Genomic DNA, 14,502 nt, shown 5'->3' on the forward strand with positions numbered 1-14,502 from the left:
TACATTTCTGTAACGGCCTTATTCTCTATTAGATCTTTTGCTCAAGTGCAGGGTTAGGTGTTAAACTCATACTGGGAGAAGCAGAGAGAACAGCAGATATCCTGAGGGCTGCCTTTTCTCTTCAGATTTTATAAAAGATAAAATACTACCACAGATTAACTTCCACTGTAAATACAAAGTCTAAATATTCCCTTTTCTGCCCATAACCCTGTGTTTATAATAAGATGCTTTTAATTTGCTTTTCCCTACTACTATTCTCATTGTTAGTGAAATCACAACACCAAAAAAAAAGTTTGTTTCTGAGAAACTGTGTATTTTTGTCACCTCGATGATTAAACAGAACTGCAGAGCCTGACTCCTATGACTAAGTTCTGCAGGTGGGATTTCAAGCACCATTTCTGAAATGTCTCTGTTTTTCCAAAGTGTAGCTAGTATTCAAAGGTCCATGTGATCAAAGTTTTGAAGGAACCAGTAATTGGTTTCTGAGATCCAAGACTGAAGAACTCTTTGGATATTTATCTGAAGAGAATGAGCGTGTTCTATTTTATACCTGTTACAAACAACCAGTCAAAACCTCACGCATGAGGTTTCTGCAAGGTTCTGAAACAAGCTAAAGATACAAAATGTGCTTTATTTAGTAACTTGCTGATCTACCAACTGAGCAACATCTTTTCTTCCAGCATGAGTGATCTTTGTTCTTTTTCCTACCTTTGTCTCATCAGTGGAATATTGATGCAGTTGGCAGAAGCAACAGCAGCAAAAGGAACAAACCTCCCTATCAGAGGAGAGACACGCTGGAAAACACACAGAGAGGGGACAACAAGGAAAATAAAAATGTACTTAATCATTCCATTTATTGAAATGCTTCATCTGCTAATGACAGACCAGACTTATTTCTTTTACATTAAAGTTCAGTGAAAACTCACTGGTGGGGCAGAGTTAAAACAAGATTCAAACAAGAAATAAGTCATAAATGCTTCTCTCTGGAGGGAGCAGTGGCAGGCGAGTGGCAAAACCATTCTGAATTTACTAGCATCACAGGGAAGTGTAATTACAACTCCAATTAATTTTCAAGTGCTATTAGATGCCTTGACAGGTGAAAAAAGAAACTGGAAAAAAAGACACCTTATTAGATAGTCTGCATGAACCAAACATGAGCTGTTTGACAGATATGCATAAACCCATCTCCACGGGGAAAAAATAAAGTTGGGATCTAAAGAAAGGAGCAGCCATAACAACTCCACAGTGAGAGCTGTGCATGACACAGATACACCAGAGGAGTATGAGCTGTGAGCTTCTCACAGGACATCACAGTTCAGTAAGAACAGAAAAACTACCAGCAGTACCTTTGCCAGTGAGTTCAGTCCTAGGGCTGTTGCGACAGCACCCGTGGTGGCAGAAACATAGGCTGTTCCCAGCTGGCTGAAACAGAAATGAAAATGTTTGCACATGCACAGCTACTTTGGTGTCACTTTGAAAAACAATTACATTTTACACATGTAGTTATGCCCCCCCTCAGAAGTTAAATAGGCTTTCTTGTGCTACTGCAATAAGGTGGGGATGGAAGATTTCTAAGTGGAACACTGAATTAAACATTTTTACTTTACTAGCAGTAAAAATCATATTCAAGCCACATTGTAATACTGAATCAGGTTCTGCTGGTTGTGCATTGCTGCCTGTTCAGCATTTTCTCATGTATCTGAATGAACACCTTGAAGGGTTAGTTCTTTAATTAATTTCCTAATTGCTTAACCTAGTAAAATCAGTTTGGATTTCCATGGCCATGTCTATAATAGTAATTAAAATAAGCCATACCAAACCCCATCCACACAGACCAGCTATGCTGCAAACACTCAAATCCAATCCAACCTGCCCCAAACCACACTTTACATACTTCCCAGCTAGGAGGTGTTAGGAATAGGCTGGAATCCACAGTTTGCTTCCAGACATCTTTAAACAAGTCAGCCCCAAAACCAGAAAGTCAAGTACTGCAATTCCAGTTTTCTATTCATAGAACCATAGAATGGTTTGGGAGGAACCATGAAGTTTATCCCATTCCACCCCTGCCATGGGCAGGGACACCTTCCACTGTCCCAGGCTGCTCCAAGCCCTGTCTTGACCTGGCCTTGGGCACTGCCAGGGATCCAGGGGCAGCCACAGCTTCTCTGGGCACCTGTGCCAGGGCCTCCCCACCCTCACAGGGAAGATTTTTTCTGTTTATCTAACGTAAATTTCCCCTTTTTCAGTTTCTTACTTAAAGATTTCTTACTTTCTGCATCTATATAGTCTCTTTTTTAGACATCAAGTAGAAACAAGCACAGACCAGTTGAAGGAATCTTTTTGTAAATGAACTTTCAGTGTGATGTGTGCTGGCACTGAGGAGGTGGCACAGTGACACAACTAAAGGTCCCCACAAAATATCAGCTTAGAAATATCCTGGTAGGACATCAAACTGATGAGGAAAACTTGCAAATGGTTTGACTGAGCCCTGAAACAGATTCCTGTTAAATCCTGCACTGTTAAGTGCTTTTGATCAAGGTGCTCAGGCTTGTCTTTAATGGTAGAAATGGAGTTCTCGGCTCTGCCATTCTCAGACTTCTCATCTAGGCATATCAAACTAATCACTGGTACAGATGGAAAAACCTATCCCTGTGTCACCTCAAACTTTAATATACAACCATGTTCAAGTACATCAGAGAGCAACTTCTAAACTCATCAGACTTAGGAGGTTCAGTGCCTGACCTGACAGTGATTGGGGCATCCCCGCTCCTGTTGGTGTAATTTACTATAGCATTGAAGGACTGGTTGACCCACTGCCAGAAAAGCACTGCTGGTGTCGTCCTTGAAAAGAGAAACAATTGTAATCATTATTATTATTATTATTATTATTATTATTATTATTAAACTCACAGTTGAATTATCAGCATGAGAAAATGACGACAAATCGAGAAAAGCCACCACAAGCAGTAACCATGCAGAAGTTCTTTCTTATTTGAATGAACCAATACAGTCAGTGAGATACTGACTTGATAGAGTTATTCTAGAAGAATTTAAAAATCACCTAGTTTTGAATCTGAATGATAATGCAGAGAAAAGCTTCTCTAAGAGTTATAGATAATAACAGAACAAGCAAGTAACAGGAGGCAGTGCTTGGGAATGGGTAGCTGTGCTGAGAGTTTGGTTCATATTCTTGCCTGCAACTTAAAGCACACATGTGTTTTATAAACACCATTAAAACCAGGGGTGTGTGTCAGGAGTTTGTACAATCTCAGCATCCAAAAGGCTGCTGCTGTTTCCTCTGAGCTCCCACCACTTCCTGCGTCCTGTGTCAAAAAATGTTTCTAACATCGAGGCTGCTAAGAGAGCACTGGCTCTGCTCCAGTGGGTTTCACTGTCCTGGAGATTCCAGAACCACTGAGGAAATGCAGGGATCACAGGGGAGCTGCAGAAACTCCACAACCAACGAATTGAAGCATTCTGAGTACTCACAGGGCAGACAGAACATCCTGCATGCCAGTAAGGTTGGAAATTCCCAGGGATCTCCTTCTCTTTGTCCTCCACTCAGATGGGATTTTGGAACATTTCCCAGTTTGAGGGAAAGTGGGATGGTGAAAGGAGAGCTAAGGGCTTACCTCAAAACTACTTCTACAAAGAACTGTTAATCAGCGTGAGGGAAGGGGGAGAGAGAAGAGGAAAAGCAAGCAAAATTTCACATTTAAAAATATTCACAATGAATCTCTGGACAATAACACTGACTTTCACTTCTCTGATTCGCAGGCAATTGTTTGATGTGTTTCATTGCCATCTCTCACCTGTAAAAGGTCATCATACAGCCTACAATAGTCATGTTCATGGGGACCTGGGCAGACATTCGGCCGATCAGGAACATCTTCTCCCCAGTGTCTGGGTGAAAGGCTGAATCATAGATGTATTTTGCCCTCCACAGCTCATCTTCTGTCAAGCCAGGTGCCACAATACCTTGTCTTGGGACAGGTTAAGAAACAGTACAACAGCAAAAAGCACAACTGTTATAAAATGCTGCAAAATTCTCCCGTGAGAAATGTGGCATCAGAGGATTTGGGGATGGTCATCCTAAGCCAATCAACACTCTCAGATAAGATTTCTCAGTTTTTAAGTGGATTGATGAAATAAGAAGAATTAAAACTCCCAGCAGTGGTTGAGTTGGCTGAGTCTGTTTACTCAAACCTGCACTAGGTTTCAGAGGTGAAATGTAGAGCCAAAATCTCTGAGGTCTGTAGTGTGAAACAATGAAAATTCACTTTGAGAGTATTTAAGAAACCAATTGCTCCAAATGTTACCCATAAGAGGAAGTTTTAAGCTTTGTTGTCATATTAACTGTTTTCTAGACACTTAAGTATTTCAGAACCCTTAAGAAGGGCATAACTTCCCCATCCATCAGCAAATTTGATTAAAAATAAAGGGGTTTCAAGCTCTGAAGTGGGAATAAGAAGTGTTGCAACAAATACAGTGTTGTAAATATTTCCTTTTAAATATATCACCATGTACTTATCATTGACGTGGACTTTCTGGGGCTAGTAGCAGAAGTAGTCAATGTCATACCTGTAATCATGCACAATTTTTCTTGCATTTTCCAGTTGAGCATTAGATAACAAAATATTCCTGGGGTCTGTTACAGTGAAGAAGTGATAGGCTCGTCCAAGAAAAGTGTTTTGATCCCATCGGGGCTCCTTGATGTTAATATTTAATGGGATATCTGGTGCCATCTTCAAAAGCTCTGCCAAGAAAACATCAACATTTGCAATTCAAAACTCCACTCATTTCCTAATGTATCTGCAAGATGAAAAGTGGCCACATTTAGAGTAAAAAAACCCAGAGGACAAACACCAAAGAATTTGCAGAATGGAGGTTTAAAGGGGTAAGTCTAGAGAAATGCTTCTGTGTCCAGTGCCCCAAAAGGTTTATACATTACTTATTATACAACATTATTTTTTGAACAGTGAGACTGTAAAACTGTAAGAACTAGGTACAACACCCTCAGTTTAAGTTGCCACAACATTATTTTTACCTACCTGTCACCTTAATTTTTAGATACAATTTCAGAGGGGTGCTGCTGTTTGCATAATCCACTCAATTACTCAATAATAAAAGCACTGTAATAAAACTACTTAGGATTTAATTATTATTTTAACTACAATGCTTTGTCAAGGGTGGGACTCCACTGCTTTCAGTGATCTAATTTTCCACCTGTACTAAGTGTGCCCAAGATTTAAGTTCTCATTATTTGTTACATTTGTACAAATACCTGAGGATGAGGCAGATGCAAAGGAAGCACAGAAGGTTATTAATAAACAGACCTACCAAACAACAATATACTAATGAGAAAGTGCTTTACTTCAGTGATGACTTACTGTTTGTCGAAAATAATGGATTGAAGGGAATGAGAAATCAACTATTTCAAGAGATGCCTGAAGTGCTATAAAGTGCAGTGACAGATGAAACATTTAATAAAATCCAGCTAACTACTCTGACATAGCAAAACAAACAAACAAAAAAGAAACAAAATGCACCAATTTATTTTAATAAATGTTTCTCTAAATCCACGTTTTAACAAAACAGAAATTATATAATGCAACATTTTGCTATATTATGAACACATGAACAGATCTCCTAATGATACTTCAAAGATGGTTAAAGTACTACAATGAAGGACCCTGAAGAGTTGTGCATTTATGGGGCATAAAGCCCAGAAAAGTAAAAATTACTTCAGGATGACTAAGTTTACTTCAACATCTAATGAAAAAAGGACAGTCCCTCCAGAGCACAAGTATATGGATTTTAACTTTCTTAAAAGAAATTTCTGCAACATATTCAACAACCAGTGGGAAAAAAAAAAAATCCTCCTCCAAATAATGCTGGTTGAAATGGCAGAAAGAAATTTGATCTATATAAATCCATATATTTATATATATTTATATATATTTATATATATTTGTATTTATATTTATCCAATTTTAGATGATGTTTAAGGTCCCTCCCAACCCAAATCATTCTGTGATTCTATGATACCAGAATACTAATAAATCTGCTATACTAGGGGAAACTAGTCTTTTCCCCTTTTTCCATTCACATTTCCTTCACTGTTAAATTTATCATTGTACAGCACTGTTTATTAGCAGGATTATTTTCATGTGTACATCTCTCAACCAGACATGCTGCAGGATGAACAGAGATCATGGAAATGAAAAAAAGGCTCAGGACAGGTTTGGAGAACAGATTTCTCATGCACAGCATCTCAACAGGAGATGGTCCTTAGGTTTCTTTCCCTTTTCTTAGTGCTTTGCCATTAAAAACACCCTTCTGTGAACAGTGCTGTGTTGTGAATTAATAGTCCATCTTCTGGCCTAAAAGGGGAACTGCTGGTTTTGCAAAGCCCTATGAAGGCACTCATTTATTCAAACCCTCTCTTCCACCAAAATAAAGATAAAAATCAGGACATTAGGGCTGGTAACCTGTTCCGTGACTGCTTCCCTTATTTGCAGGAAATGTTTTTAGAATTAAATTATCTGTTTCATTAAGAAAGATTAAAGCTGGTTTAGATTATGATAATCTGGTTAAAGCTGTCTAATGAATGCTGAATAAAGCAGTGCATCCATAGAAGCTTTTTTCTCTCTTTTCATTCTGGATAATTCTTACTTTTCACTTTAATTAGAATATACAGTACTGGGATCTCTGGGAATTCCCTTTATTTACTTCTGATACCTCTGTCCACAAACCCAAGTCCCTCAGTAACAAGAAATCTAAACATTAAGGATCTGCCTTTACTGCAGACGGTTCAACTCAGGATTGTTTCAGTCTGAAACAATCAGAAAAGGTGAATGCACAGAACACAGGAGTTTAAACACATTCATATCCTGTCTTTGCTCCCTCCCCACTTTATCTACTCTGTGTCTGCTCTGATGTTCCTTGCCCCAGGTGTGCTGATGGAATTTACTGCCTTGGCAGGAGACTAATGCAGAAAGATTGTACTGGAGGGAAATAAACCCCTGCAGCTGCACAGCTGGGGTGACCTGCTGGACAACGAGCTCTCCATGACCAGCAGAGTGTCCTGGTGACCAAGAATGCCAACAGGATCCTGGGCTGCACTGGGAAGAGCATTTTGAGCAGGTCAGGGAGTGATCCTGCCTCTCTGCTCAACCTTTGAGGCACCTCTGGGTCCAGCTCTGGATCCTCAGGAAATGGAGACCTGGAGCTCCTGGGGCCAGTAGAGGCTGAGGAGCTGAGGAAAGGTCTGGAGCATCTCTGTGCCCAGGAAAGGCTGAGGGAGCTGGGGCTGCTCAGCCTGGAGAGGAGCCCCAGCTGAGAGGGGCAGGGTGTTCTGTCAGCCCTGGATGTCCCTGGGTGTCCCTGGGTGTCCCTGGGTGTCCCTGTGTGCAGGGAAGGTCAGAGCAGGGCCCAGGCTCTGCCCCAGGCCCAGCAATGGCACCAGAGGAATGGGCAGGGACTGAGCCCAGCAATTCCCCTGCACAGGAGGCACAACTTGTGCCCTGGGCAGTGCCTGAGCCCTGGAACAGATTTCCTGGATGTTTCCATGCCTTTTCCCCTGCTGTTAGCCAGCCCAGGCAGACTCAGCTACCAGAGACAGGTCAGCACAGGCTTTTTTGGTCTCTCTTTCTCCTTGTAAATCTACAAAACAGGGTTAGTGCTGCTGCAGCAGCAAAAAGCAGCCTAGCAGGAAAATCGAAAACATCCATTAATTCACGTGCTACAACAAAAAATCGTGTTTGAAATGTCATGTCTGCGTCTGTTTAGAAAGATGGGAACAGAGAATATGAACTTCACTATTACTAATCTCAATAATGTACATAGAGCCTTCAGTCCTGCATAGGATAGGGGTAGGAGAGCTGCCAACCCTGCAAAAAGTTAGATCTCCTGTAAAAAGGGGTTTAAATTCTAGGTGACAGCTATTTAAGTACACAAACCCATTTTCTTCTCTCAATGATGTGTCCTTCTAACTATTAAGTAAGAACAATAGTGTTCTAAAGAACATAAAATATACCTGACAGACCACCAATGCCCACAGAGGAAGAGCAGATGCCACACACACAAACTGTAAAAAAGTTGAGAATAATACGATTTGGAGACACATAAAACTTGCAGTGAAGTAAAAAAGGTGGCTGAGTTTGCCAGTCATGGGACTCTGAATCACAGACCTGTTCCAACAGTGCCTAAGAAAACCAGGGAATTTCTGGCTTGAAAACTCAGAAGTTTTTCAGCAAAACATTTTTACAACAAAAGCCCCATTTCTTGTTTTAAAGAAGACTGCATGATGCCACTTATTACTCATCAGACCCCATTAGTAAATGCTGAAAAGGGAAATAAATCCCATAAAGCAAAAACATAAGCTAATAAAGTGCTGATATAGTTCAAAGGGATCCCCTTATAAAACAAAATGTCCAAATATAAAGTAGAAGTGGCGACTGCACAAAACTGGTTTCATCAATATATTGTCTAACAGCCACAGAATCATCATCATAAACTAGATGGCTTTTTTTTAGTTTCACTTTTTATTTGAACAGTGAGACTGTAAAACTGTATGAACTAGGTACAACACCCTCAGTTTAAGTTGCCACAACACTATTTTTACCTACCTGTCACCTTAATTTTTAGATACCTTTTCAGAGGGGTGCTGCTGTTTGCATAATCCATTCAAACACTCAATAATAAAAGCACTGTAATAAAACTACTTAGGATTTAATTATTATTTTAACTACAATGCTTTGTCAAGGGTGGGACTCCACTACTTTCAGTGATCTAATTTTCCACTGGTACTAAGTGTGCCCAAGATTTAAGTTCTCGTTATCTGTAATCAAATTTGGTACAGAAAAAATAAAGAACATTAGGATTACATAAAATTTAAATAAATCCATCTGAACCTTGAGATAAGTAGAAAGTTTGCAAGGGAACTGGAAAGGAAAAGCACAAAAAAGATAAAACTGTTTGCTTTGTTACAATCAAGTAAAGAAGGCAAACTACCTAATCATTAATTAATTAATTAATTAAGGTGCCTGTATATGTAAACACCTGAATTTATTGTTCCAACCGGATGCTATCCAGAAAATACCAACTAATCCTGAATTAGGATACAACTTTCAATCAACAGCACCTTGAATTTTAAGCTGGAAGGAGCGAAATTGCTCAAGCAATTGCTCTTCACCACAAACAAAGCCATTAACAGGGGATTTGGGGAACAAAATGAATTTTTCAAACACATCAGTTGTTGTAATAATCCATATAGAAATGTCACTCTGAGGTTATGTCCACATAGGAGGATCAGCAGTACTGGAAAGGATAAAGAATGACATTGTAACGCAGTCAAACAATTAACAGCTCTCATGGAAAACAGGCAGTAAGAGAAAAAATTATCCATATTTTCACTATTGCACACTACAGATCAATTAGGAAGGAATTGAATAGAACCACTTGTACCTGGAAACCCCGCAGCTGTTTACCCCCAGCAAAAATTAAATCAGCAGCGAAGGACGGACTATGCTCTCTGGCACATTCATATCACTACACCCCTTCAGTTTCCAAACTGGAGCAGCTGGATCCAAACTGCCCGTGGAGAAGAGCAGCTAAATCCTGCCTCGTGCTGAGGGATTGTCTGGCCAAACCCCGGCCCCGCCGCGCTCCAGTGACTGGACAATACCAGGGGGTGGCATTCCCGTGACCAGGGACATTTTTTGGCATTGTTTGTCTCCCCAGCACCCACACAGAGGTTTGATTATCCATGTGTGGTTCCTCCTATGTACCAAGTTTTCAGAGGGCATTGACGGGGAGTTCATGAAGTGTTTCCTCAATCCTTGGCTGTGTTTTCCTCCAGAGAGGAAAAGCTGAGAGGATTGGGATTGTTCAGCCCCTTCCAGTGCCTGAAGGGAGCTCACAGGAAAGATGGAGAGAGACATTTTATAAGGGTCTGGAGTGACAGGACAAGGGGGAATGGCTTCAGACTGAAATAGAGCAAGGTTAGATTGGATATCAGGAAAAAATCCTTCCCTGTGAGGGTGGTGAGGCACACAGGGTGCCCAGAGAAGCTGTGGCTGCCCCATCCCTGGAAGTGTCCAAGGCCAGGCTGGACAGGGCCTGGGGTACCCTGGTTTAGTGGAAGGTGTCCCAGCCCATGGCAAATTTCTTGCCCTCTCTGATCAGATGGATCATCTGCCAGCTCATTCTCTGAAGTTTAATGCTAATATTAACTGGGGGGAATAAAGGGTTTCAGAGTAAGTGAGAACGGCCTCCCTTAACATAATACAAAACCTGCACAAAGTCTGATCAACCATTTTGGTACAAAGGCTACATCTAGATTTTCCACAAAACCAGCAACAGCAGAAGACTTTAAACCTTTAAAGGTTTAAAGGTTAACAGCAGCAATTGCAGCAATGATACAAAATGCAGATTCAGGAGTTCAACTCTCTGCTGTTCCTTTACAAAGTTCATCTTTTAAACATCACATTTGAAGGTCATGCAACCACTTTTTAAACCAAAGCAACAGCTACAAGAGTAGCAATGACCATTTAATTTATTTCAATTTTGAACAACTCAGATATTCGATCACTTATTTTAAACTGTGTTGCACAACTGAATAATTCAGATGGGCAAATAATTTGGGAAATTCTGGGCAACTTAAACTCATGCAGCAGTGCACAAATGATGAAATGCAGCTTTGCCACCTTCTTTGGAACCATTTATATTTTCTTATGTTACTGACACCTTGTATTTTAACCCAAGCCTTGAAAAACTCCACTCCAAAATTAAGAATTTTCATCAGTTTCTTTACAGTATCAGCTAAAATTGGGACTAGAGTGACAGAAAAGGAAATTTCATGATGATGTAACTGTGAACCCAGGGAGAAATCTAAAGAGAATTCCACATCCAAAAGTAGAGCAGATATAATTGTGATAATGCTCACTGTGACATTTGACTTCTTGGTGCCCAACTCCCAAACTGCAACCCTCTGTTACAAAGCATGGGACGAGCTTGCTAATCCAGGATAAAACAGAATTCCAATCAGCCTGTATAAATGCTGAAAGAAAGATGTAACTTTTGTGCTGTCCTTTACCAGGACTTAGAACCGTAAGTTCTGGTGATGTAAAGGTGCTCAGGTCAGATAACGATTCACAAGATCTTCTAGGGGGAACTAAGAATTCTTTTTTCAAAGAGCAAGAGAGAGGGTTATCTCTGAAAACACAGTAAAAATAGAAGATAACAGCACAACCTCTTCACAGAATCCTTTAGGATTTTTTAGAATAGGAATAGTTCAAAAGTGTCAGAGCCAGGTGCTGCTGCTATTTCATGTGCAGATCCACTGGGAGAGACAAAAATAAGATTTGACACTCTTAAGCCCCTACATCTCCATTCTTTAAAGCAGTCCCTTAGCAACCTGATGTCCAGCTGTCAGTGCCTTGTTCTAGGAAACGAGATGCAGCCTGGAAAATCCTGAGGTTGAGAAAAGTACCTGCTGCTATAAAATGGGGAGAACAGCTTCTCTTCTTCCTACTCTTTGTAAACCAAAGTGCCATGGCTGCTTGTTTTTGCAGAGCTGAGTTCTGAAAAATTTCCCAGGCCACTTTGATAGAGGAATACTCCAGGATCCTGTTAGGCCTCTTTGTTCCTCAAGTAACATATTGTTCTTTTTTTGGGGCTCCTTTGTCTGAGCGAACTCAAGATTTTTCTTTTCCAATGCCCAATTTTTCACAGTGCCCACCCAAAGGGCTTCTATGTTGGCTTAGGAGAAAAGACAGGAAATAAATCTCCCTCTGATTAGGAAAATGTGACCTGTTCTACTTTAAAACTACAACACACTGGCAAAGCAAATCCATGTTTTAATTGCACTGGCAAACAAAGGAACACAAGGCCTTCTCCAGGGATGTCAGTCATGGTAGTTAATTAGTTCAAATGGGAAGAACTAATAGACTTTTCAGAGGAAAAAAAGCACTTTTGTGCGGTGGTAAAAGAGTACATGTGAGACTTATCAGGGTCTGTAAGCAGTGGTATTCCTCTATTTGCAGTATATCTGCTGCCACAGTTTAAAATAAGCAGCACAGCACATGACTAGGAATCTGAAGAATTGTACTTACACCAAATGTTAAAGCCACTTACCAAGTTTTTCTTTCCCAAAGCACCTTCTAGCAGTAAAATGCCTATTTCAATCACCAGGGGAGGAAAAAAAGTCTTTGTCAGCACTATGATTTTTCCTACTTTAACCCTAAACGGAACGCTGGAGAAGGCAAAGCATGACAACACTACAAGATGCTTGGTTTTTCTTTTTTTTTTTTTTTTTTTTGCTTATAAATGTACATCCCACTTGTAGCCTAGCAACAAAAGCAGCAGCCTGGGTGAGATGAGCCTGCTGCTGGGGCTCTCTCCTCAAAACAGGAGCCATCTTTGGCGTGCAACTTGACCAGAGATTTCATCATTTTGCATTTAAAGCAGCTCCAGATGTTAGAGGTCCCTGCAGCCAGCTCAGCTCTGTGTGCTTTGCTTTGCCACCTCCTTCTCCCACTACATGAGGCACATCCAGAGACGCTGCACGTGTTCACCTCATCTCCACATTAAGGAAAATAAACGTCCTTTGCTAACCAAGGTTAGTGCAACCTCCTATCTCAGCCCTGATTACTGCAAGCTTGTTTCTGCTCCTAGTGTTTTAACCTCCATCAATAAACTGCAGTAGCTTTGGCTCTGCCCCAGGTGTGTTCACAGGCCTCTTCTGCACTTCTGCACTATTTCACATATCTTTTTCCATCTAGGTGATATTTTAATTGCACATTACAAAGTACAAAGCAAATTTTCACCCCTCCCACCGGTATAATAACAACAGATTATTTATAATTCAATAATTTTTTAAAAAAATCTTAATACTCATAATTAAAATTCTGTCTCTGACTACCAGGTGTCTGACCTTGGAGTTATTTGGCGTGTTCCTGCCCTGGAAATGATGATCCTGCAGCAGGGAGGCTTTGTCTCTTGCAGCCTGGAATCTGTGCTGCTGTCACGCAATCCCTGTGAACAGAGGGGACAGCGAGTGGTCAGGGGCAGGATTTGGGGAAGCAGGGAGCTGGTACGTGTGCAGGGAGGAGGGGATTGTGACAGGCTCTCACTGCCAGCATCCAGCCCTGCTTCCACAGGCACACGGTGGCACATGGGGCTGGGACCCTGGGGAGGTGACAGGCGTGACAAACAGAGCAGGGGCTCTGCAGGGTGACGGAGGTGACACACGGGGCTGGACCTCTGTGGAGGGGCTGGGTGGACATTTGGGGCTGGGTCCCTGTGGAGGGGCTGGGTGGACATTTGGGGCTGGGTCCCTGTGGAGGGGCCTGGGGTGACAGATGGGGCTGGAGCCCTGTGGAGGGGCTGGGTGGACATTTGGGGCTGGGTGGACATTTGGGAGCTGGAGCCCTGTGGAGGGGCTGGGTGGACATTCCGGGCTGGGTCCCTGTGGAGGGGCTGGGTGGACATTTGGGGCTGGGTGGACATTCGGGGCTGGAGCCCTGTGGAGGAGCTGGGTGGACATTTGGGGCTGGGTCCCTGTGGAGGGGCTGGGTGGACATTTGGGAGCTGGAGCCCTGTGGAGGGGCCTGGGGTGACGGATGAGGCTGGGTCCCTGCGGAGGCGATGGAGGAGGCAGACGGGGCTGGACCCCTGAGAAGAGAGCTCACAAACAGATCAGGGCCTCAGCAGGGGGAACAGAGGCGACAGATGGGGCTGCGCTTCTGCGGAAGGCCCGAGGAGACACGGGGCGCTGGTCCCCGGCGATGGGGATGGAGCGACACGGGGGCTGGGAGGGGAATGGAGGCTACTGAGGCGGCAGACGGAGCTGGGTCCCTGCCTGGTCGGCGGTACAGCACCGGCAGCACCACCGGCGATGGCTCCTCCGCCCGTCCCCGGCCGCAGCCCATCCTGGCGGGGACTACCCGGCCCCGGTACTCACCCGGCCCCGCTCCGCCCCGGCCGCGCTGCCCGGAAGAGCCTCGCTGGGCGCCGCGGGCGAGGGGCCGGGAGGCGGCGGGGCCGCTCCGCCTCGCTCCGCCCCGCCGGGGCCGCCCGGCCTCCCTCAGCCCGCGCCGCTGGCGGCCCGGCCCGGCTGGCGTTTCTGTTATTGCACAGTTGGTTATTTCATGGATGATCCTGTGCTGGAGGGGACCCGCTGGGTCTCACTCCTGGTCCCCCACAGCCCCGGCAATCCCACCGCTAGCCGAGGGTATTTGCCAGACAAACGCTCCTTGTGAGCTTTGTTAGGCTTCCCTGCGGAGCCAAATCACCCTTTGAGTGAAGAACCTTTTCCTGATTTTCTTCTCCCCTGACACGGCTCCAGCGATTCTCTAGTGCTATCACTGGTCTCAGATCGGTGCTGCCCCGCCGCTGCCCCTCCTGAGGAAGCTGCAGACCACAAAATCGCAGAGCCACGGAGTGTTCTGAGTTGTGAGGGGCCGCCAAGGATCATGGAGCCCAGCTGCTGAGTACGGC

At 43.2% G+C, this 14,502-nt stretch overlaps 1 protein-coding gene across 3 annotated transcripts in view; it reads right to left on the bottom strand.

Annotated features, from left to right (window-relative positions):
* Positions 1-14,050, bottom strand: part of SFXN1 (sideroflexin 1) — a 22,325-nt gene extending 8,275 nt beyond the window's left edge. For 2 of the 3 annotated variants that reach the window (XM_066329354.1, XM_066329356.1), the window contains exons 1-7: positions 13,967-14,050; positions 12,938-13,038; positions 4,582-4,756; positions 3,813-3,983; positions 2,743-2,841; positions 1,347-1,422; positions 709-794 (exon numbers count right to left, since the gene is read on the bottom strand). In XM_066329354.1, coding sequence (XP_066185451.1) covers positions 709-794; positions 1,347-1,422; positions 2,743-2,841; positions 3,813-3,983; positions 4,582-4,745 — 596 coding nt within the window. In that variant the 5' untranslated portion in view covers positions 4,746-4,756; positions 12,938-13,038; positions 13,967-14,050. Of the gene's footprint in view, positions 1-708; positions 795-1,346; positions 1,423-2,742; positions 2,842-3,812; positions 3,984-4,581; positions 4,757-9,468; positions 9,564-12,937; positions 13,039-13,966 lie in introns of those variants that run through there. The other variant, XM_066329355.1, reaches the window with a different exon arrangement.
* Between the last annotated feature and the right edge of the window lie 452 nt (positions 14,051-14,502).

This window comes from Sylvia atricapilla, chromosome 14 (assembly GCF_009819655.1).
Source record: "Sylvia atricapilla isolate bSylAtr1 chromosome 14, bSylAtr1.pri, whole genome shotgun sequence".
Classification (NCBI taxonomy): Eukaryota; Metazoa; Chordata; class Aves; order Passeriformes; family Sylviidae; genus Sylvia; species Sylvia atricapilla.